Below are 26,004 nucleotides of genomic sequence, written 5' to 3'. Positions count from 1 at the left end.
AACATCAGTTAAAAATTGCTAACGTGTTTTTTTGGTCAAACATGCATGTGCATAAAGATACAACAGGGGCAGAGCTTGTTGTAAAATCAGCACAGAAGTTTCTGAGTATCAAGACTTACAGGAAGCAAATTCATTGTAAAACACGAATTTAACATACATAATGCACTGAAGGTTGCGCACAAATAATCACTTGCAGCAAATTGGAGCAGAAGAGTAGTTTCTGCAGTAGCAGGAGAGAAGCAGTGCCGGTCAAGCTTTGCTCTAAAGCAGAAGCTCTGACTCCAGCACAACACTGCTAGTACTACTAGCGGCAAAAGGCTAGATATAATGCTTCAAGCTTTGCATGAGGGTGGCCAATATCTGCTGTCATGACCACAACACATGCGACTCATGCAAAAGGGTCAGAGAGGGTCAGCGCGGCATACAAGGGTGGGTGCACACACGGCATGCATGGTGGCGGTGGAAAAGTGGATAGAGGGGCGCATGTAGGGGGTGGAGGTGGAAGGTGTCACTGTGAATTGAAACTATATGAACAGAGCTATCATGACACCTGTGTAAGGCCTACACAGTCATGTCGTACAGCATAAAAACAGCTCAAAAAAAATGATACCAAAATCTGTGACATGCCTGTCACTACTGATATGACTTATCTTAAAAATCACTTGTGACCATGTAGACTTTACTAGGCTTCATGAATTGTTTATAGCGATCTCTCAGGAAGGGGGGTAGAGGTGTTTTACAGACGGACAGACAGTAGGTGGGAGGAGGAAGAGGTGCAGTTGGTCGAGCAGAAGAAAAAGATGGACGAGGAAGTTGGTCACTTACAGTTGCTCAAGAGAGACAAGCCCCTTAAATGCTTGTCTGTCAATTGATTGGATTTCATTCTTGTACAAATAGCTGAAAGGAGAGACAATCAGTCACATTAGTAACACACGCACACTCACACTGGATCATCTGAATTCTTCCTGGTTATTATAAGAGAACATAGAGAGGATCTGATCAAATAACGATTGTTAAGTTGCCATTTAAAAATGATATGCATGTTGTGCTCCTACTAGACATACATTTATTTAGTGAAGTATACACTTCACTACCCTGCTTCATGGACATCAGTAGTTGTAGCTATGGGCGGAGGAGACTCTTTTCTGAAAGCTCGCGAATATTCGGAACAGTTTTACAGAATATCAGTCACACTGCACAAATAAAACTTAAGATAAGAATGTATTTCTGAGCTAAATGTAGATCACCTATTGTTGCATTTCAAGTGTTTCTCATCTACATTATTTTGACACAGATGTGCTTCACTGAGCAAAATTGAGCATACACTATATTCCCAAAACAGTGCACAGTGCAGTCTGTGAAGGAATATTTTACAGATCATTGTATTTGGTGTTCATAATTACAGTAAAATGTGTCAAACGTCATACTGTATTTAAGTCAATATAGGCAACAATAAAGCAATTTAACACTCATTAGGACTTTTACCAGGAAAATAAAATCTCTATACTCTATATCACTCGTGGAATATATTACATTCAGTTAATAAGTCCTAATATCCGATTGTATAGGTTAACATTAACATTACAAAATCAAAGATAGAAAAAATCTATAGCTATTAACATGGTCTGTGCATCAAATAACAATCAGTCATAATCGGTCATCAATGTACAAACAATAAAAATGACATCACAGATTCCTTGTGGGTCAAATCTTTTCTCCATGTCTTTGAACTGGAAAAAGAATGAAGCAATATGCAGCCTGTACGGGATCAACACGGTATTTTAGCACACTGAAAGACAAATACACTTGACGTGTGCACGTTTTCCCTCCATCATACATGTTAAAGAAATGTGATACTAGAAAAGCAATGGCTTAAAGCTGTCTGTCTTTTCATCTCCCATCTCTCTATTTCACTTTCCACCATTGCACACATGAGAGATACAGATCTCCCCACAGCACAAGTGATGCAATGTATGAAAAAATAAACATCCTCTTTCCATCATTGCATGCCTTTCTCGCTGCTATAACCTGTCTGTGTAAATGCTATCAGGTTTCTTACCATGGAAGATGAAAGGTTTTTATCAAAATAAACAACTTTATCATATGCAATATGATAAATGGTTAAACAAAATCGAGCTAAAATCCACAAATAAGAAAGTGACATTCATGGAGAAAGGACACTGCCTTCATACATGTTTTAAATGATCTACTAGGAAATGACCAAACCAAAACTTATATTATTACATTTCCATGCAGAGCTGTTCTCTACAAACTGATGATGGTAAAGAAAGCTTGGCTTATTAAGTGTAATGCGTTTACTTCAGTGACACTGGAGTATCCAGACGTACTGTTGCAATACCATGTAAACAGCTAACTGCCTTACATTTTTGCTTTACATTTGAGAAACGTCTGCAGTCACCTGTGAATGAATGTGAAACACAGAAGACTGCAGCCTTGTGTGTGGGATTTAGATAGAAAACTGGATTTGGAAGTTGTGTGCTAAAATCTCAAAGGGCCTCACTTTAATGATGACCAGATAACCTTTAGTGGTACTACGCCTCAAAAAGTCGACCGTATGCACAGCCTGCCTTTAAACTAGAAAATATGCATTGTTGAAACAATTAAAAAACTCACTTTCTTCCTCACTGTTTTTGGTTTAAGGAGGATTAGGAGGATTTTCCCTGACTGCTGCTGATCACTTCATTTAATGATCTATGTTAACATTCACAAAAACAAAAACTATACATACATACTAAGGAAAGATGCAGTATGTACCAAAGGAAACCTACATTAATGTATATAAATACACTGATGGATTACAGATGGATATTATGCAACTGAATATTTAGGAAAAGATCAAATAAACAGTGAACAGTTCCCACAAAGAGGTGTGTTGACCTCTGTTTGATTTGTTTATGGAGGTGGTCGTGGGAGAGACGGAGGCTGCTGACTAGACAGCCGGCCAGACCATTAGGTTTGGAGGACATGAAAGAGGACAGGGAGTGGACTTTACTGGGGTTCCAAAGGAAGTGAAGAGGTGAGATGGAAGATACAATCTAGCCCCCAGCTACAGAACACTGAATCAGCGGGAAGGGAGAAGGGTGGGGGGGGATACCGTGCGTGCCCTAATCACAAAGGTTAGGCAATGGCTTTAGATCAACTGCTTTTAAGTGAGAGGGGCACTGTAATTAAAACAGTTACTAAATAGCTACAGGATTTAATTACAACACAAAGAGTGAGGATGTATGCCAGGAATGTGTTTGTTTGTGTGTCAGTAAGCTGAAGAGAGAAAAAAAGAAAAGCCTGTACATCCATTTACCTCACCCCCTCTTCCTTCCGTCTCTCTCAGAGCTGATGTATAGGATCTTGTCTCAAATGTGCAGTGCTTGTTCAAGATGTTAGCTGGGTAGTGATGTAACAGTATTTCACGCTACTTTTTCCAAGACACATCAGTAGTTAATCTGCTAATATTTATATTAATATTTTACTTTATCAGCCATCATGCACCTAGCTTTGCCTAATCAGAAACAACATACATAATATCATTTTCAGTCTCAAAATGTACAAAACATCTCACCAAACAAAATCATATAAAGCAAATTAAATATACCCTTCACTATCTCCAGGTTTTGTCACAATGTTAAGAGTCATGCACGTAGGTCCTCTGAGGTCCAAGTCGGGAAATCAGACCATATCTAACCGTGAGCACTGACAGTTCCAGTGGGATGATAATGTAAGTGACTAACAGAGGGAGCAAACTTGCAATCCCACAAAAACCTTGAGGCTACACACGCCTTAAAAATCTGTTCTCAACTCTGCCTCCAGGTCAAAACTTCCAGACACATAAGTACAGAGGATCAGACAAAGGGAGACTTTTCATTGATGCATTTTCCGTACACTGCGCCGATACATTTTCACTGACTCAGCAGTCTAGCAACATCAGCTGTCTTCTACATTAACAGTCAATAAGTCTGTTGTTTTTTTTTTTTTTTGCAACAAAAGTGTAAAACATGTTTCACCATGCTTCCTCTTCTGTTGACTGAACAAAGAGTAAACTCCTTTAACTGTGACCTTTTGCCTATTTAGTCTGACAGAACAAAGATACTGCCACATCTCAAAATTTATTATTTGACCGCAAAAGCAAATCAAAGTTGACATAAGGGCAACTTACAGATATTTAAGGTTTTCCAAGTCTTCAAATGCTCCCCTGGGGATCCTCCGTATATGATTGTTGTTGAGGAGGCTGTGAAGAAAACAAAACGGGGGTTATTTTGTGGTTACAAGATGGACATAGGACTGGGCAATATCACAATAGACATCGTCAAAACAATCTAAACATGTCTATCGTTATATTTTTCTATACTGTTTCTATCGCAATGTCAAAAAAACAGCGGCAATATTTATGTCATTTGGACGACACTTTACGTTATGATATTTGCACGTTATGTTCATTTTGCACTAAAGTTCTGAATTAAATGAAAACATAGTACTTTTCATTTGTAAAGTATTTAATATAGTATACACAAATAGGCTTTACCATGTGGTTATTTTATATAGACTATTTATTTATTGACTTACCAGATAACATGCTATATTGTGATATATATCGCTATTGAGATATGATATGACCAATAACGGAATAGAAGATTTTGGCCATATCGCCCAGCGCTAGATGGACAGTAAGTTTGTTGTGAGCTAATTCTAAGTAGAGTTTGCAGAAGTTGCAGTATAATGTAAGTTATTGTTAATGGTCATCATGCTCATACAATTGTACAATTTTCAACAGAACAAAAAAAACCAAAAACCTACAAGCTTCTGATTTTAAATCTAAAGAGTGACACTTTGTCATAGGCTAACTTGAGAGAACACAAAAGGCTCCCCCCTTCAACGGACATTACAGACATATTTCTGTCTGTACAACGGACATGTCGCTGTAGTTCAAAGACTGGTAGACATTAGGATGTGTTATTGTTCAGTCTGTGGAACTGCAGCCTGAAACCATGAAGAGCTGTTCAGGATATAAAGCCTTTAACAGTCTGCATGGCTGTCTGTTATGAAAAGCTGGGCTTTTCTCCTGCCTTAAGAGACTTTTCTTCACTTTGAAACTAGATCTAATCCACTATGTCTATCCCACTCACATGTTTATTAACTATGGATTTATAACTGGATCTACACATCTTCACTTTTAGCGTTATGTGTTTAGCGTAAAAAGTGCTTTTACTCAATCATGTTTGCAAATATTTGAATAAGGTGAGGTGGTGTGTTTGATTTATTCTTGCAGTCAGCTGAACAATCTAAATACTGATATGGCTACATAAGCTGACGCATGGACACATTTCTTCAAAATTTCAAGAAAACTAATATGTTGCTCATAAAAAAACACACTTGGAACATGTCTCCTTTATTAGCTTAGCAATGCACCATCTAGCAGGCTGGACATATGATAAATAGCCCTGTGGGTGGAAGTGGAAAAATAAATTCCTCATAGATTACGAGCTGACCTACATGTGTGAAACCACAGCAGAACAGAGCAAGAATTTGCTTGTGTGTGTGTGTGTGTGTGTGTGTGTGTGTGTGTGTGTGTGTGTGTGTGTGTGTGTGTGTGTGTGTGTGTGTGTGTGTGTGTGTGTGTGTGTGTGTGTTATACAAACAGCACTTTCTTGGGAAGTGACAATCATTATGCAGAGTGCTGTTTTAAGGGAATGGGCTTGATTCATTTTCAATAGTAGTCTTCTTGAATGTTCTTATCAGCTGGATGCCATTACCTTCAAATATTATTTAGAAAACAATGTCATACCAAAAACGAGATTATACTATATGTCTAAAGTTCACAATTATGTATCCTGAGCAGCAAAGACTTACAGTGTGTTGAGGTTCTTTAATCGCCTGAAGGACTCTGGTTGTAAATCCTTGATTTTGTTGAACCTCAGGTCTCTGTGAAGAGAAGGAAATATATTTATATTAAGCAAAGTATTAAGTATAACGTAGAGAAAAGCTGTACATAAATACAATAGCTGGAAGATTTCATAAAGTGTAGAAAGCAGGCAATACACATCTGCATGAACTGAAGTCCACAGCAGAGCCTTCGCGTAACCATCGTGAAGGATAATTGGACATATTACTCATTTCACAAGAATGCTTTTGTCAAGCTTTAATCATGAGGGCAGATTTATATAACATTTGCCCCAAAGTTAACAATCACAAGGCTAGTCACAGCAGTCAGCAGGTTTCAGTATCTTTCTTTTAACTTCCTAATTTAAAGAGGCTGTGTAATCATAACAATATAGTTTGACATGGCACTAATCACTCTTGGTCTTAGAAAATATAACTAAGCATGCCATGAAAGTGACAAGCTAAAGACCCTAATGCTGCAAATAGCCCTGTGAAGGTGAAATCATTCCTAACCCCTATGTGGCATTAGCAGCCACAGAATGACAACTTAAGTGAAATTGAAGCATCTCATCTGAACAGTGATGTTATGCTTGTGGAACTTAGGCTCTAAGTCATCTGATCTTCAACTAAGCCATTTGCTAAATGTATTTTTACAAAATAAATTCTGTAAGTGGAACCAGCTATTCATATAAGGAGCATTTAGAGAATGCTAAAGAGTGAATGCATTAAACACTGTATCAGCCCCCCACTATTCCTAAGCGCATTCACACACTATCAATTCATGGTCTTTATGGTCTGCTTTAACCAACAACGTTAGACAGTTGTGCATTATTTGACCCTGCATGGCATTCTGAGAGAAAAGTATATTGAAAAACACCTCCAGCCAAAGAGATGAAGAGAGCATTTGGGTGGAACCAAAAAGCAGATTTATCACTGCACTGAGCAAAGGGAGAACTACATCAGCCTTTCCCCTCTAGAAAGCCCAACTCCCCCAGTAAGAGCTTGGACTGTCTACCAGCATTCTTGTTAGCCAATGACCTAACAAAGTAAATACTCTGCGACTGGGTCACACGGACATAATGTACTCCAATGATTATGCAACACTGTCAAGACGCCCGGGGGATGAGAATCTTGAGATCAGTCCTTTTTTTCAGTTTGAAGGAAAAGAAACACCTTTGCTTTTTGTCTGTTAAATGATGTCTGACGCAACCTTTCTTGCTATGAAATAGATAGCAAGAATACATATTTAATGTACATGCTGTATTTATTCATCCATTAGCTTACATTCATCTTGTTTATTTCCCTTTATGCACAACAGGCAAAGCACTTTAAAGCTACCCATTCTGGAGTTTTTGATTCCTTATATATTTCTATGAAAATGAGGGCCAAATGACCAAATCAACTGATTTCATAGCCAGTAAAATGCTTATGGGTCATTGGCTCTGTGAAAGCCTTCACATATGGATCCAATCAGAGTGAGTCCAACTTTTTCATATGCTGACTTCCTTTCATATAGACTGTGAGCTAGTGCAAGAATTCACTCAAAGAGCTTTTCTGTAACTGACATGCTTTGTGTGAACGTCCTTGAGCTATGATGATATTGTTGTTTCTGGCACCACCTTCAGTATGTGAGAAACTTCAGTCAGTTCTTAATGTCATGATAAGACAAAATGAAACTGGAGCATTGCTGATCACAATTTCAAATCAATCAACAGCTTTGATCAAACCATAAAACCTCACAATTTAAAACAGTTTTAACAAGAGTGCTTAGCATCAACAGGTTTGATGTATTGGTAGCACTAAGAAAATGAATTCTCAATAACATTTTAAGTGGCGAGAGAGAGTTGAGGGTCCTCCATGGAAAGAACAGGGGATGACTGCTAGGTGAAGAGGTACAGCACCCTAGGAAAACACCTATCTCCAGGCAACAGGCCCAGGGTTGCAGGGTGCACTGCCCCGACATGCTGAGGCAGGGGCTGTCCTGCCTGACTGCCTCCAGCTCTGAGAGATGAAGGCGAGGGGGAGGAGAGCAGCAGAGCAGGGCTACGAGCTGGTTCAAGCAGTACCCATCTCAGGTGCATGCATGCAAGCAATGTTTCTCATTTCTGCTGAGGAAGGCTAAGTCTAAACTAAAATGAAGGGTCATGCTTGTTTCACAGTATTCCTTTAAAGCTTTACCTTGAACAGGCTCAAACAGATTCTAGACACACTATGGATTAACAGCAACAAATTTAAAGAAACTAACTCATATCGTCACCATACTGTGTGTGTGTGTGTGTGTGTGTGTGTGTGTGTGTGTGTGTGTGTGTGTGTGTGTGTGTGTGTACACACAGTATATATATTAGGGGTGTGACGAGATCTTGTCCCCATGAGATCTCGCAAGATGAAATGTGATGAGATTTCTCGTTGAGGTAAAAAGTGTCTTGCGATATCAATACACAACACAAGTGCAGAGCAGCAGCCTTGAAATTAGCGTAGAAGATCCCCCGCCCGTTCTCCAAAGACTGACTCAGAGTTTACTTTTGCAGAGTGACAGCGGATGAAAAAAGATGCCTGTAAAGCCCAGCATTACAACGTTAGAGTCTCTCTCTCTCTCTCGGATGAGACACAGGCGTCTGCAGCGTGCAGATCACTGTGGCGCTGTCTCACGCAGACTTCTCTGTTAAATGAGTCGGAAAGCGGACAGCAGAACCAAACTTTACTTTTGATGTTAAACAAAGAGAAATGTTCTCCCTTCGTCCTATAATGGTCATAAATCGATACTAGAGTAGCCTGCTTTCTTGTTTACTGCTGTAATTAATAAAATGCAGAGGAGGAGAAAAGAGCATCTGTCTTCACAAAAATCATCTGAGTGTTTGATGGTAATATATTTGTGCTTTAGAACGCAATCAATGTGAAACAATAGTCAAATAAGCTTTATTTCTCTCCGTCTACTGTACAATGACAAATTCAAGTACAACACAACTGGTCTCAACTACTGCCAGAAAAGGCTTGGTTATGTTGTAACCTTGGTTCTCAGACTCCTCCATACGGAATAAGTAACAGTGTTAACTGTTAGTTATACAGGACAGAAGCCAGTCATTTAAGTTTGTGGCAAAACCTTTCATTGCTCGTTTTTCATTTTGGGACTATCGATTGAATAAAGGACTATTTTTCCAGTCTCATTTCTTCATTGAAGTTTTCTTTAAAATAGTGTTAAAATCTCGTCTCGATCTCGTGGGCTGGGTGTCTCGTCACACCCCCCTAATATATATATTTATTTATGTTTTCAAACCTCCCTCACTGCTGTGGGCGAATGTAAGTTTGTTAACGGAACCATTTGTCCTGGTTGGTGGCTGTTATTTTGGCTGTGTGTGTGTGACTCACTTTCTTGGTTGAGATGACTGTTTCTTTGTAGAGAAGGCTAAATAAGGTCAAGCAGAGTGGTATCTGTGGCAGCAGGGTGTTTAAAGCATCAGCTGTTGATGGAAGCTAAGGAGAGGCTTAGTCATAGAAATAAAATGGATTTTATTCGTATGGGCTCAGTTGAACAGAAGGTCCTGGGGCGGATGACATTAGCGCCAATGTATCCCACAAGTTCTCTCTGAGACTGAAGCTATAGACCCAATCACAATGTTTGTTGTTTACAATAACTAACGACCGGGTAGAAAAATCCTGCGTCCTGTACATACACCCTAACGGCGCTGAGCAAACGGGGACGAGGAACAACTGGATGTACATCTCATTCATCTAAAATTATATAATATCATATTTTAACACTTTCACTAATTTACCTGTTGGGTCACAGACAAAAGAAAAAAGGACACCACTCAAACTAGCAGTAAGTCTGACCGGCGGTAAGAAGTCGCTGTTCGCAACGCTAGATTTGGTTTATCAAAGACGCTAACAAAGCAGCACAGTACAGAAAATAAGCACAGCAGAAACGTCAGATAGGTTGGACCACCGTTTAACTATAGATCCTTTGCAAACATGTGACCACGACCACGTGACGACGCCATGATGGACGGCAAAATCACCGGCAAGAACAAGCTAAACAGTGTAGTAGACGAGCGGAAAGTTTCATAGTTTCAATCAGTTTGAAATACATAACACTAAATAAACTGTATTTATGGCTTCATGGCTTCTTCTATTGACCAACAACTTGTCGTGCCGTTATTGGTCGAGGTAGGGCATCTGGTAGGTGCTCAGAAAGAGCAGTAGCTGCAGCTAGCTCGTCAGCTTGCCGGGGTAGGAGCTCCGCAGACCCGCATTTAACTCGTTTTTTGGCCTTTTTGAAGCTAGTTTCCGTGCCAGGTCATCTTTAGTTTAACCAATATTTTTTGTATGTATGTTAAGTTAAATGATCAAGGGAACCGCTTTCTTTTTTGGATATGTAGCTAGGTCAGTGAATAACCGATGTTAGTTATGTGGGTCATCATCGGGTTGGACCTGTTAGCAAGAACAGCTGGTTAGCACGGCAGCTAGCTAGCTAGTTGAGGATAATTTTATTTATCACTCATTTAAAACAGAAAGACAATACATACACATGCTTGTGTTGGTGAGGATTACTCTGTAGATTGTGAATGTGAGAACACAAACGAAAACGTACACGTTTAGCTTGCCATGCATCTACAGCATAGCTCTTCCACCGTCCGTCATGGCATGATATTTTTCATAATTTGCGCGGGTGGAGCGTGACGTCACGTGCAAAGGGTCTATATATCCTTAAACGTTACAGTTCCGGTGGAATATGACAACAGAAATACAAGTTTGCCGATTTCCTATTTCTCTGCAATTCAAATCAACTGCCATTTGCCTACCCAGAAGTGATTTTTGTGTTAGTGCAACATAATTTTTATGATACTAATTCATAAGATCTACACTAACACAAATACTCCTGTTGCAAACATGAAAGCAAAATAAATCCACAATTGTTTTACTACAATTAAACAGGAATAATGACTATACTTTGTCAGAGGAACTAGATGGTCTATAAAGCTGCCTCCAGCGCTTTGTGATGGTTTATCGTCAAGGAACAAGAGAAAAGCAGCGGTATGTATGGAGGACATTTAGTAAACGAGGCGTTTGTGAGACATTCTCAGGAAATAGTTCATTGAGTGACCAGAGACCGCTGGGATGTTGTCATAAAAAACATGAGCACAGATTGCTGAACATTTTATGAGATTGGTTCCGGGACTCATCAACTGAGTCTGTTAACTTCCATTAGTGTGTTTTGATGGCACGGCGCCAGAAGGAATTATAAAACAGCAAGGCTGACTACCCTGCAGAGGAGCTGACTATTCTGGGTATTGCCTAAACAAAAAGCCTGAAAGTGAACAGCTTCCCTGGCTCAGTAATGAAGGAGCCACGGGAATGTGACAGTAATAGCATTAATACTAGAGCTGCAAAGATTAATCAATTTCTTATCAACTATTAAATTAATCGCACTCTATTTTGATAAACGATTAATTGGTTTGAGTCATTTCTTATGAGAAAAAGTAAAGAGTTCTGATTCCAGCTTCTTAAATGTGAATTTTTTCTAGTTTATTTACTCTTCTATGACAAAAAACTAAATATCTTTGAGTTGTGAACAAAACAAGACATTTGAACACGTCATCTTGGGCTTTGGGAAACAGTCAGACATTGTTTTTACCATTTTCTGACATTTTATAGACCAAACAAATCGATTAATCTAGAAAATAATCAACAGATTAATCGACAAATGAAAATAATCGTTAGTTGCAGTCCTAACTAATACAGTGAGGGCAGGACAAAAAGATTATTTGATTTCTTTTTGAAAACAAAGAAATTTGTCATTTACCCACACAGAATGAGAGGCTCATAATTTAACAATAATACAAAATAAATAATGCCAGTATGCCCTGCTGATAACAGAGCCAAGAGACAAAAATTATTTTTAAATAAAAATGAAGATTTACTCCGCTTTGTACTGTACTTTTCAAAAGACTGAATGCATCATTTTTATCATTAAGTTCCTTTGTTTGCGTTGCAACTTTTTGGCATAAACTAAATCAACCCTTACATTTCTCAAAAGATAATTAGATTGACCTATTTAGACTAGACAATGCTGACAATCGGCCTACAGTGTTTTGGGCACACTGTGTCTGAGATAGAACTGTAGGTCCAGTGAGTGCACTGAGGTTATTTAAGGACAAAGTAACTAGGGCTGCACAATATATCGTTTTTTTTTTATCGTCATCGCCATATCAACTGGCGCAATAACCGTATCGCGAAAGGCTGTGACATATCGCAAAAGACACTCAGAGATTATTTGTGTTAGTTGAAAGAAAATATCAGTAGAAAACTGCACTTTAAAATGTAACTGTCACTTTTTTTTGTGCTGCATTTTATATTCAATTAAATTTGTTCAATAAAAGAATGTTGTAAATGATTCCCCTTCATTTGTTTTAAATTCAACAAGCAACTTGTATTTTAGCAGAATACTGAAAGCAGCAGAACTGAGTACACTTTAATATCTGTCTACTTAATCGCTATTAAAGTAATATTGTTATTGCAATATTCAAAGTTATCGCATATTGCATATTTTCTTCATTTTGTGCAGCCCTAAAAGTAACTCTGGCCCCACACAGGAGAATTACAGTACTTACTGGTCAACATGTCACTATACACATTTAACATGCCAGCAACTTTACTCAGACTATGTCCACATTTAGCCATCTCAATTTCAAACACAGTATTCACGTGAAAAGGATTTGCGTCTGAAATCTCTTCTTCTTCTTCTTCTTCTTCTTCTTCTTCTTCCCCCCCTTTAAAAAGTTATGGTAAAGAGTGCGACAGGCAGCTGACCAAATCATTATAATGATGCAACTAGTCTGGCTTTGCCAGACCATCCACACGCTGCGGAGCGGACGAGGGTCTGGCTAGTCCACACAGCATTCCTGGATGGGAGAAAAACGTGCTCTGGTTTATTGGCATTTCTTTAAACCAATCACAATCGTCATGGGCGGCGTTCATTAGCGGCGCTAAACTCCGTACGGAGCTGCTGTAAAATAGTCGTGCGAGAGAAAACTCAGATTGGACAGATAGTCTAGCTAGCTGTCTGGATTTACCCTTCAGAGATCTGAGGAGCAGTTAACCATAGTCCTCAGAAATCCACCGCAGTTTAAAATTCCAACACAAAGAAAGAGGAAGGAAACTGACAGACATGCATCCGGCGCAATTTCCTGCGGCACCGGAGCAGTCCTGGAAGTGGAACGTCAAGGATATAGACTATGCTGCAATTAACTTAATTGGGCTGCAATTAACAACTATTTTGATTATTGATTAATCTGTGAATTATTACTTTGATTAATCGATTATTATTCGAATAAAAAGAAAAAAAAGGCAAATAAAAATATAAAACATATTCTTCGTCTTATTTTACAATTAAAATAAAATAGTGTTAGCGGGGGCGTTATCAAGGTTAGTTTTAAAACAGCTTCATCAGGAGCCCGGCAACACTGATCCATCAAGGTCTTCCGTCAAGTATGAAATGAACTGGTGAGGTACAAGATCTACTTTCAACAACAATGTGTCCACCAACACATAATGGAGTGAAGATTAATATGGCCATCCTCAACATCAAAAACAGCAGGCAATACCAATAAACATACAACATACACATTTGTAGCTAAAGTGTCAGAGTATAGCTATGATGTATAAGTTGTGTAACTGCTTAGAAATTACTGTGTGAAAGTAAGTGATATGCAAGCTGGAGTAGCACTAGTAACAAAACATATCTGGCACTGCCTCTAATGTGCATATCTGCAACCATGGCATTTACCATATACATATGGTTTGAACTATTCTGAACTATCTATCTATATCAGAAGAGGTTTCTCTAAATTCTTGTCTGAGCCAGGACACCGAGTGAACCTGGCTGCTGCCCAATTCAACCAGCATCTGAGTTCCATGTGTGGGCCTCTCCTCTCATTCTCTGCCTCTCGAGTCAGTGAAGTCGTTTTGCTTTGTGACGCATGCCCAAGTGGGCTTGCCAAGGACTCTCCTGCGTGCGTGGGTCATTCTTAGTTAAACAAGAACATGGCCGGCTCCTCGCTTGGTTGGCGTAACAGTGAACCAGGATCTCCAAACATGGCTGCGATGGTTCTCTGCAAAGCACATCACGTATAAAAATGACAAGGATTTGTTTCTTGTCAAGGGAGTGCTGGTGCAAAGCAAGAGCCTATCAAAATCCTACAGAGCCTTTCCTTAACCACTGTCCCATCTGCTCAGAAACATCCTTTCTTCAGCAGGCAAGTGGCCACGCAAAATAAAGGTGATGCATGAAGGACTTTTCTCAAGCATTTTTAAATACATATTTTTTACATTCTCTACCATAGCTCCATCTGTCAAAGACAATCAAGCTCAAGTCATTGTCATACTGTGCCTTTTTCTCAGTACTGACAATCATCGCAGTTGATCGAGTTCACAATTTTGTCACATGGGCTACTTACTTGTCGCTTGCAACTATGTCACTACAGCTGGCAGCACTGCTCTTAACAAGACCAAGACCAACATGACAGTCAAACACAAAATATTACATCATTGTAAGACAATAAGACTAACAGTACTGACGCTGTAAGAGTGCAATATAGAAACAACAGTCCATTATTTAGCTGAACCAGTGGTACCTCCAAATTCTGTCCTGCACTGGATGGGCACAGGAAAGGACCAGTAGTGTTCCTTTCAACAACTATCTTGGGCCCAATCTCCCTGTGCAAATGAGCGAAGCTTTGGGGATTTCTGGCTTTGCATTCCATAATGCTGCAGAGACTGAGCGCCTCACAAAGCCTGACTGCAGCAAATTCCACACAATGGAACTCCACTTTCCCTCCCTAACTCACACTGTTACTCAGTCAGACTAGGCCACTGTTTTGGGCCGTGAGCAGTGTGAGGGGTAAAAGACATTTAAAAAGGTCCGTTTTCTACCTGGTATTTAAATCCAATCTGAGTGATCCGTTCACAAGTGGACAGCTCTAAGTCTGTGTGTTTACACCCGGCAGTAGAATGAGTCTCCAAATGAGTCTTGAGAGACCACCTTTTGATCGGATCTCACTTCCCCACTCTATATGCAACAAAACACGTAGTCCTACATCATTCCCGTTTGCATATTGGCTGGTTGTTTGTGAGTGTGTATACATTTCAGTTGTTCCTCTCACATAAATCATACATTAGAGACGTGTGATGACTAGTGAAAAAGCACTGACTACAGCCTGTATGCCGAAATAAGGATGTCTACTGACGGGGCTAGGACCTGTGCAGGAGAGAAAGATGTTTCTATAAAATCTGTGTTCAGCTCTCAGTATGTTTGCAGCTTCTAACTGAATCTCTGTGGTTTGAAGTTTAGTTTCTTGTCTGCTTCAGCCTCTATATCAGCCTCTTTTTTCTTATGCAACAGTTATTTTTGTATGTATATTTGTTATTCTGTATTTATTATTTATTTCATATTAATGTTTGTTGTTTGTTTATGTATGCACCTATCACCAAGGCAAATTCCACATAAGTGTATTTATTATGGCAATAAAACCTTTTCAGATTCTGCTTTATTTCTACGTCTCATGAGCTCAAAGGAGGCTGCCACGGTAATGTGTCTGCTTATCACAGCCTTTGCCATGCTGTGCATTTAAGTCAACAACCTGGTGACACTGGGACACCAACCCCCACTGAATGACTCACCAGCCTTCCTGCACCAACAAACACCAGATTCACTTATGATCGGACACTTATTTCATTCAACGCTGCCATTCATGCAACACACAGCCACTGGACTGAAAGCTATCCCCACATCTGAACATCTTTTTAACTTTCTGCAATCTTCTGTGAAGTATGCAGTTTCAAAACGGGACATTCACAGTAACTGTGTTTAAAAACCTCATTCATCATACTAGAAACCAACTGAATAACAGCATATTGGAATAAAAGCACTATGCTGGTATCACAGAACTACAAAAGACAACACCAAGCCACTTCTTGAACAAGTGAACTTACAGATTCACAACTGACAGACATGTTCCTAGCTGTGCAGACACATACTTTACGTATGTTTATAGTACAGCTCCATAGTCGCATTGTTGAAACTATTCCTTTTTAAATATATTTGAATGTCAAAATAAGCAAATAGGCAAGATGTTCAAATATGGAACAGGGCTACTGACTTGTGAAATAAAAAGCCTGTTACACTGACCAGCTTTGATACTGCGTGTCATACAAAGATGTCAGACTTGTCTGCTTTTTCGTGAGCTGCCAAGCTAATACCAGTAAAAAATAGTGCTAATGTAAAAGTAATCATTTCTCCGACTCCAGCAAATCCCTGGGAAGATATGCACCAGTGTCATTACAGACAGGAAACGCAATTTACTATCATGCCTCAAACAGAAAGTCCTTAGAGATAACAGCTGAAAAACAAATGTAGGCCACAAAGAACCAAAAAAATCTGGGGAAAAAACGTCAATGTTTCTTGGGCCAAGTGTCGTGTAGAAAAGCTCTTGGCACAAAGCCCACATGCAGTAGTACTTCTGAGCCAAGACTTTTAATTCTCTACTGCAGTGGCCCAGAAAGAGGAAAGAGATGTTTTGAGTTTTAAGAAGTTGAAGACACAAACATTCATTGTTCAAAACTACTCAAAAACAGCTGTCAGTTTAGCACCTTCGTTGTCTGGACAGTGTTGTCTTGCAACATATATGCATACTGTGTAGATGTGTGTATACATTGATTTTTTTCTTTTTTTTATGAATACAAACACATATCACTCAGGAGTTTACCAGTCAATAGAAATCTAGGATGAGTCAACCAAGTGTTTTTGATCACCTACCTAACAGGAGGGAAAATTTCTTTATTGCTCAACTTCAAAAATCCAATACTCAAAGATAAGCAACACATCTCCCCGTGCTGTACTTCCTCTAGCGTTAAGTTGGGCTCAAAAAAACAACCCTGATCTATCTATATCTCACAAGGATGTCCGCAACTAAAGGAGTTGAGGACATTTAATCACGAATGAAACTGACTGAAATCATGTCATACCAATAAAGAGAAAATGTAATAAGTAGATTAAGTAGGGCAATTTCTTTTTACATTTAAACAATTACTAATGTTCAACTATGTTTTGTTACCCAGCAGCAGAAGTGAACAACTACCTTTCCATCAGATTACACAACCTGTGTGCTAAAGGTTTTTATGGTGGATCATCTCACACTATATAGTATTATTTTTAAAACAATACTACCCACTATGCCAGGTGTAAGGAGTAATGCAGTGCCTATAGCGCACATAGCTACAGGTCAAGTGTCTATACAACCCTAAGGACCTTGGTTCCTACATTATCGCTTAAAAGCGAACCAAAGACCAAAAGAGAGAAATACACCAACACAATACACTCCTCTACATATACCGTCTCTGTTAAAAGACATGTTTCCAATCCACTTTGATTACCATGTTATGAGGCCTAATGTGATCAGCCACAGCAAACAAACCGCAAGCACACAACTCTTACCGGCAATTTCCACTGGATGTGTAACGTCTGCGGATCCGCTCCGGAACGTCGGCGGAGTCATTAGGTTTCCATTAAAGTCAATGTGTGTATTTCCACTGACTGCGGAACGTCTGCGGAACGGCTGCGTTCCGACTGCGTCCCAGCTCCGGCGGTCCGCAGCCCTCCGGAGCAGATACGCAGAGCTTCTATATTTGCCGGACACAAATATAATAATAAAAATAAATAAAATACACCGTGCTCACGGCGGATCATATTTCCCTGCACTACACCTTGAAAACACAGCTCAGAGTTGTTTCCCCTCTACTCCTCTGGATGGAAACAAACTGTTGTTGGTTTTGTGGTTCTATTCTACCTGAATTCGCGAGATATTGTGGGTCCTCGTGACTACAGCTGTCAGTCATGGCCGCAGCCGTGCAGCAACAAATCCGGACCTGGTGGGTATTGACAGACGGCGGAGCATGCAGACGTTCCGCATCCAGTGGAAATCCGGGGTTAGATGAGCTCAAGTTTGGTGTAGAGGAGTTTTCCCACTGCAGACGCCAAATTATGTTTTGAACATTTCATACAGCAGAATGAGGGAAAGGCTGGGTAGGAACATTATTGACATGACAGCTGAACAAGAGGAAAAAGCGACAAGTGGCTGCTGCTTCGAAGCTTACCAGCATGAAAGCTTCTGGGAAACCACACCGTACTCTCCTGCTCTGATCAGCCCTCTAAAACATGCAGACACATCCTACAGAAGACCTAAACAATCCTTTCATTGCTGTGGTGAAGGGTGGACTTTCATCTTTCCTGTGGGGGTATCTGGGCAGGGCTGCACCATGGGCTCCCTTCAAGGCTGTGGGCTGACCCCAGATGGAGGACATGGCTAATTCATGCTGTTGTGGTACAGGCTGGCTGACTTGCCCCTTTGTCCCCATGCTTACAGGCTGAATGAAGCTAAAGACAAAGGGTGCAACATATTTTGGAGATTGGACAGACCTGGGCCTTTGTGTTCTGTCATTGCAGTTCTGAGAAACTGTGGCCAGCTACATCAAAAAAGGAAATTGTTTATTTGTGTGAGTGTAACAGAGGGCTCCTGACAACCAGGACACATTCACAAGTGCTTGTCAAGTGAGAAGTATTTCCCCCCTTTCATCTCAGAGGGTCAAAAACATAACAGAAACAAACATGGAGTTTAACCTGTGCAACCCATCAGAGCACATCCAAACTTTTCTGACTACAGAGAAGGAAGCAGCTTTGGAAACTGCTCCATATTGTGTCTCTATCACAATGTGATGATGTAAAGAGCCATTGTGAAAAGCAAGCCTATTGTTCATCAAGCCTGACAATGAACAAGGATCTTTCCTGGAAATTAAGTATGCCTACACATTTCCCCAACACATGACAAACATGACAACATACACCGAAAGGAAGACTGCCTAACAGGACTGTGGTTTTGACTAACTGTACTTGTCTCGTCACTTATAACTGTATAGTTTCATTAAAATTCATCGGTGCATGTCTCCATGAAGGAGATGTTAACACTTGCTGTAGTTCCTCATACAAGCTCTCTCATGTAGGGACCTCTATTGAAGAGCCTGACCCTCCACATTGCTTGTGGCTGACTTCACCAGCTGTGTGACCCTTAAAACCCTGTTCATTAACCTCTACAGCCAACTGCTGAACTCATTGGCAGGTGTCAATACTTTGTGAAAACGTTCTGAGACACATTGTAATAACCTTTGCACTACCACAAAGCGTATGATTTCCACAAGCCTTTGTTTAAATTTGAACTTAAATCAGTGATTAAACATGAAACGTAAAAAACAAACAAAAAAACGCTCCGATTCATTAACGCAAAGAATATCAACCGTTATAACTTTACTACAGGCCTTAAATGTGGGAAACACCGGCTTTAAGCATTCATTGCATTCCCGTCTAGAGTGCCCAGAAGGTTTGTACCCGTTAGATATTTAGGAAAAAGCTACTTACAGAATGGTAGTCTGAGGAGAAACTGCTGGAACGGTTTCCAAGTTTAGATGCATACATCTCACGGTGGTTCGGAAACACAAACAGCGACTCGGACAACAAAGTACAAACTGTGATCCGCTAGCAAGCAATAACAAAGCCACCGCGAGTAGACACGGAGAAAAGAGCTGGCCAGCCCGCAGCGCCATTGCTAGCAGTGAGCCGAGCAGAGCACAGACCGCCAGCTGCCCCTCAACAGAAAGTTAGCTCCTTTGGGAGAGAGAGAGAGAGAGAGAGAGAGAGAGAGAGAGAGAGAGAGAGGGGGGGGGAGAGAGAGAGGGAGAGAGAGGGAGAGAGAGAGAAAGGGAGAGAGAGAGAGAGAGAGAGAGAGAGAGAGAGAGAGAGAGAGAGAGAGAGAGAGAGAGAGAGAGAGAGAGAGAGAGAAGTGGGGTAGTGTGTTACAATCCCAGAAAAAGGAAGTCCAAAGGAAGCTGAATGGAATGTATGATTGAATGACAAAGTTCAATAAGGACATGTGTGTGTGTGTGTGTGTGTGTGTGTGTGTGTGTGTATATATATATATATACACATACACACACACACACACACACACACACGTTTGCACTTGAAAAAACATTTAACGTTAATTAATATAGCAAATTTCAAAATTTGCTACAGCCTCCCTAAATCCCATGATTTAAGTAAATGACCTCCTTTGCAATTTGTCATTATCGCAAAGTTTGTTGTAGCCATGAAACATAATGCAATATATGAATGCAATGACAGTTTTGAGGCTGAACTGTTGCTGAATAACATGAATGACCCATTGCATTATTGTATCAATGTTGTAGCTGGTATACGTTATAGGTGGACTTTTACACTACTACATTCTATTACACACACACACACACACACACACACACACACCCACACACACACACACACACACACACACACACACACACACACACACACACACACACACGTAGCTAGGCGCCTAGGCCTTTTAATTGTCAAATAAATGTAGCTAATGTTAGTGTAGTAAAGAGTAGTTATAAGTAGATTTATAAAGTAGCATGACAAAAAAAAAATTAAAGGTAAAGTACAATTAGAATACTCCAACACTTGCTTACTTAAGTAGCTAGAGCAGACTTTTACTTACATTCATCCAGGCCAGCCATTATTAATAGGCTACTATTACTTATGCTAGCTAGATTACACCTGTGCTTATTCTGTCATGTTGAAATGCCTGCCTTAAAATAGATTTAGGGGAGTAAATGTTTAAAGAGCGAACTACAGTATGACAAAACATGACCAAAGAAATGCAAGGAAAACTCTAACTTTTCAGTTAACGTTAGCTAGCTTAGTTTAGAGGGCCTCTGGTGGCAGCTGCAGGTACCGCCGAAAACTTAATGTGTTTTTATTTCGGCGTGTTCAGAAAAGTAATGTTAGCTAAGCTGACGTTAGCAAGCAGAATGAAAGGTTGTGTTTTAGCTGCCTGATATATAATTAAGTACAGCGTCTACATTATTTTAGCCATAAAACGTTCACTGCATTAAGCCTGTCTAATATAGCGTACACATTCGACTAAACATGAAATTGGCTTACCATTCTCTCAAACAAACAATGTAGGCAAATTTGTATTATCTACTTGTTTAGGCTAGCTAGTTCTTGAGGTAATGGGGTGTGGGCTACTTCGCAGTTCGATTAATCACAGGTATGTTCTGGCAGTGGCGCACCAATCAGAAGCGAGAACGGGAAACATGCCTGTATGCTATAACTAGATGTTCAACATTTTATTACATCAGCCATTAAAATCAGTTGACTTGAAACAGCAATATTTACATAAAGAGTATCAACCAATAGGCTACCTACAACATTACTACACCACGGTGTTCCTTTAATAGTTTGAGTTTGCTGACATCTGCTGGTAAATGTAGAAATAACATATTGTTGAAGGTTAACTTATCAGGCATTTATTAGGCTGTTTGATGTATCACTACACAGAATGATATGTAAGGCTAAATGTAGCCTACCTTTTCATGTTTTTGAAAAATGGGTTATGTAAATACCAAAACATCTGATAAATGTGTTGGCTTTAAAATAACATAGGACAGCATAGGTTTAACTGACAAATTGGTAATAGCTGCTCTAATGAATAAATCTCTTGTTCACACTACACATGTCAGTCAATGACTGACAGTCTCAGCCCTGTTAACCATTATTGAGCTCCTCTCCAGAACCTTTCATTTACAACCTAGGAGTAGACTGTTAATTCATTTCCAATTTAAGCCTCTACTCAGCAGCAGCTCACCGTACAGCCTCCTGATTGGTCTATTATCTCAAATTGGAACTCTGCTCTGTATCATTCCACATCTGTGTTCCTGGTTGTTGTATTGTGTGGGTGAGAGAGGTAGTTGTGTCTGCTGTTGCTGGTATGTTGCTGTGTCATTGTTAGCATTTCCACCGCTAACAATGCTTTCCCATTGCTATTGTTAGCATTTCCACAGCCTTACAGACTGAAGTTACCGATTAACAATGGAAGCATTGTTTCAGAATATTCTATGGAATGTGGTGTTTTATTTTACAGGGAGCTCTGGTGGAAATATTGTATTCTACCAATTTTTACTCAATTCTTCTTCTTACGAAGGACATTATTGCTGTCTATCCACACTACTTACTTGCAGTTACTGCAGAAAGTTAATCTTAATCTAAAACAAGCAGAAAAGTTACATATAGTCACTTTAATTTTGGAAAATGAACTTCATTTTCATCAGCAAGTCACTGTAACGATTCATCTTTGAAAGTTGCACATCATAAGGTGCACCCATGGTGTAGTTTGGGTTTGCTGACATCTGCTGGTGGAGTGTGTGTGTAACAGTTAAGCCCCATCAGGCACATTTGTGATACTGGATTATGTAAATAAAATTGATCTAACAGTTTCAGAATGACTATGCAGATGGGTTCTGTAGTATCAATCTGTAATGAACACACAAAATAAATCATTTAACAGGCCTCTGGCAACACATTTTTTTCTTTATTCAGAGTAAGATGTGTCAACATCCAGCATGACAAAAATTGTACAAAGTTCACAATTTATAAATGAAATATCACAGCAACTTGTGATCTCACACATTTATAGCAAAATTAAAATGTCAACAAATCCATGCTGTGTAGTACAAAAATAAATCAAACTTCAGTTCCACAGAGAGCACAATAGTTTATACAAAATCCTGTCTTTGTTAATGGTCACTGAAAACAATCTCAAAATGAATTGGCTCAAATAAAACAATAAACTCTGATGAATTCACAATAATTTATATGAAAAGTCAGCTTTCTAAATATGTGACAACCTTTTCGTGTTCTCTATAGATAGTCACAGATAACTCTATTCAGATTTGTTATTTATGTACCAACATCAGATGAGCAGCCGGTTTGTGCTTTAAAATCCCTTTTTCCCTTTTTACTGATAATGAGAATTAATTAAAAAACTGGTACTAGCTATTACTCTACTGAAGCATTACTATATTGGCAAAAAAGCTGCAGACACGATGCTGTGGAAAAAGGCGTATGCAGTCATGGGTGATGGGTAGTAGAGTCCTGAAAGAGGACAGTAAAGTACAATAGATGAGATTCAATCAGGTGAACGACAAGCACCTTTTGCATTAGCTCTCAAAAAGGCAATTCTGAACATGATCGCTAACAACTAGAACAACAGAATGGAGGGGTGCATACAGTCAGGCATATGGGCGTGACGCTGGGTTGTATCACCCCTCGAAGGTCTCGTTTCACCATTTCTTTTTTTAAAACCTTGAATTGATTGACTATTTAATCCTTTGTACAGTGATTAGATATAAAGTGCTGCTGGGGGGATAACTTCATCTTCCTAAAACATAGCAAAAATGAAAGAACAATGCTTTTTTACACTTTGATAATAGCCTACAGTATAACTGCTATGGTTATAATCATCCTCTTCTCTGATTTCAAGTCCCTGTTCTTCCTCTCTCAGTGGTACTAAATCCACACCTACAGTGGCTCCAAGCAGTTGGTTGCTCCAATCGTGTGCCAAAGAGGTCATCTGGAAAATTGCACGCCGCCGTACGTTAAGGATAATATCTTCAAGGACAAGTGCAAATAGTCTACTGGCACATAAGTGGGGACAGTGACCCTGTAAGTCCCGCTGTCATACTCTATAAATACTCTTTACAAAACCCTCTGAAACCCTCCTTTTAGGCTCTTGGGTACTGCTTTTAGTTTCTGTAAGAACATCAAAACATGGAAACGAAGGTGTCCCTGTGCAAAATCGTACAGAAAAAAAGTGGAACTCATATACTTTCGCTTCTAAAACTCAATGTCCAGGTTCCCTCCTCTTTTTTAAAAAGACTTTTTGTATTAAAAGATTTGTATAAAAATCAATATTTTACATAGGCTATATTAAAAAGATTCATGTTACCCGGCTATGCTTATAAACAAGAAATTGCATATACCCAACATTTTTTTTTTTTCCTTTGCAGATTGCATCCCATACCTACTATAAACAAATGATTTAGTTATAATATTGCTGAGACATTTCTTAATCCTAGCAACACAAGTCTCGAAAAATTGCGCAGATTTGATACTAGAAAGGCTAGGATGTGGTCTCTATTCATTGTGGTCATTGTCTTTACACGTCATTTCTATTTGAGATTTAGTTAGGGATGAGCATGTGAACGTGCATGCACCGCACAGATGTGTTCCTCTAGGAATGAATTGGCTCTCCTAGATAATGGGATTTCCACCATCCGGTTTCCGTGTAATGATGTTTACAATAGAACTATTCATACATACATTCATACATACATCAGGTCAGTTTCCTCTCCGGATTCATTTACAGCACCAATTAAAAATGCCCCCACCTAGCTACACATCTTCTTTTTTTTTTTTTTTTTCCATCAAAACAAAACACAAATGTTTCTCAAGCATTGTCAGAAAATAAAGCGGTTTCGCAAACCAGAACAATCTACACGCAAGAAAAAAAAAAAACATCTAAAATCATCAAGTCCAAAATCATCCAGTGAGGAGAAAAATAAATAGTCTCCTCCTTGCTTGTAGTTTTTTCATTTTTATTTCACTGTCCAGTTTTTTTTTTTCATCTAAAATGCTTTGATGTCAAGCAATAAAAAGAACTCGCGTCCCATTAGCATTAGCTTACTGTTCAGAAATATACACTAAAAATGTGCATACATGAGCAGCTAGAAACATGACATGACATTATGTCAGCTCATATGAAAACGTACAAAATGTGAATGTCCTCAAAAACTATTTTGCCGTTCACTCTTAAATGTTCTTCCTCAAAGCAAGGCCCAAAAAGAAAAGAAAGAAATTATCTTGAGGGTTTTTAAGCATCATACCTCTTCTTTTTTTTTTTTTTTTTGAGACAACAAAATTTAGAATATATAACACTATATAAGATACTGCACCCAACCGAGGTGACCAAACCATCACTGCCTTGCTTGTATGTGGATTTGATACATCGCCCGCACCTGCATGGGGGAACAAAAATCTCCCTTGCTGAATGGTTACACTTGAATCCCTTGAACAGCTTGCTTGATGTTTTCCAACAAGGCTTTGTTTTCTGGGCTCTGGAACTGGTCTTGGTTTGAGTACATATCCGTTAGAGTGGTGACGTAGGCGTCAAAGTTCTGCTCGCTTATTGGCTCCTGCAGGACCAAACACACAACATGGAGACTATTAGAGGAAAACAGAAGGTAAGGGAGGATGTAATCCTCCTGTTGTCCTCGGGTCAAGTCTGACCCGTTTGCAAGTTTTTGATATTGGAAATTTAGGTCTTCTTTTAAAGTGCTCATATTATGCTTTTTGGCTTTTTCCCTTTCCTTTATTGTGTTATATATATTTATGTGCACATTATAGGTTTACAAAGTGAAAAAGCAAAAAGTCCACCCCAAAGGGACTTCCATCTTCCAGAGAAAACACTGTTCACAAACTGCTCCAAACAGCTCTATTGTAGTCCAGCCTTTACTTCAGAGACAAACGTGCGTCACTTTGCAACACACGTTATAATGCTCATCTAGCTGCTAGCGTGGCACGCCCTCATACTCTGCTTCTGACTGGCTAGTAGTCCTTACCTAGCTACTGCGCATCTGCGACTCCCAAAAAAGATGTTACAGAAGTGAAATGTCTCACTCTGTAGCTAAAACAGAGAGCTCAACACACAGGGTGAAAAGAGGAGCTCCAGCAATGTGCAGTACAACAAATATATGGTGTTTTTGAAAATTAAAGCATGTAAACCTATTCTGTTATAACCTCTAAATACAATTATGAACCTGAAAATGAGCATAATATGAGCACTTTAAACAAATTGCCCAAAAATACCATGGACAGTTCCATACAACACTACAATTAAGATTTGGGCGTTTTATTCAATTTATAGCATTGCATTTTTTTTAAATGGTTTTAAAACACTATCTAAACTTTGACATTCTGTGATTATCCATCAACTTACATCGCTCTGATTTTAATCAATAGTCAAAATAATTCATAAATTTTGGGTTTTTTTTAACCCAAAAATTAGATATAGCCTATAATTCCATATAAATAGTTTATTGACCTTGAGTTCCAAAAAATAAGTGTAAAACTACTGGTATTATACTGATGGTAGTGAAAGAATAACGGTG

At 39.3% G+C, this 26,004-nt stretch overlaps 2 protein-coding genes across 14 annotated transcripts in view; both read right to left on the bottom strand.

Moving 5' to 3' along the window:
- LOC116065702 (peroxidasin) overlaps positions 1 to 21,034 on the bottom strand; it is a 70,346-nt gene extending 49,312 nt beyond the window's left edge. Inside the window, exons 1-4 of one of the 3 annotated variants that reach the window (XM_035994588.1) lie at positions 20,939 to 21,034; positions 5,863 to 5,934; positions 4,172 to 4,243; positions 826 to 897 (exon numbers count right to left, since the gene is read on the bottom strand). Coding sequence is in view for 2 of the 3 variants with exons in the window: in XM_031321277.2 (XP_031177137.1) it covers positions 826 to 897; positions 4,172 to 4,243; positions 5,863 to 5,934; positions 19,355 to 19,539 (401 nt within the window). In the remaining variant the exon portion in view is untranslated. Of the gene's footprint in view, positions 1 to 825; positions 898 to 4,171; positions 4,244 to 5,862; positions 5,935 to 19,354; positions 19,604 to 20,938 lie in introns of those variants that run through there. The other 2 variants (XM_031321277.2, XM_031321278.2) reach the window with 2 other exon arrangements.
- A 1,312-nt stretch (positions 21,035 to 22,346) lies between these two features.
- myt1lb (myelin transcription factor 1-like, b) overlaps positions 22,347 to 26,004 on the bottom strand; it is a 110,061-nt gene continuing 106,403 nt past the window's right edge. For all 11 annotated transcript variants that reach the window (XM_035994644.1, XM_035994643.1, XM_035994646.1 and 8 more), the window contains one exon: positions 22,347 to 25,029. In XM_035994644.1, coding sequence (XP_035850537.1) covers positions 24,889 to 25,029 — 141 coding nt within the window. In that variant the 3' untranslated portion in view covers positions 22,347 to 24,888. The remainder of the gene's footprint in view (positions 25,030 to 26,004) is intronic.

The sequence above is a fragment of the Sander lucioperca genome, chromosome 18 (genome assembly GCF_008315115.2).
Source record: "Sander lucioperca isolate FBNREF2018 chromosome 18, SLUC_FBN_1.2, whole genome shotgun sequence".
Classification (NCBI taxonomy): Eukaryota; Metazoa; Chordata; class Actinopteri; order Perciformes; family Percidae; genus Sander; species Sander lucioperca.
The sequence above is the reverse complement of the archived record's forward strand: the minus strand, read 5'-3'. Positions and strand labels throughout refer to the sequence as shown.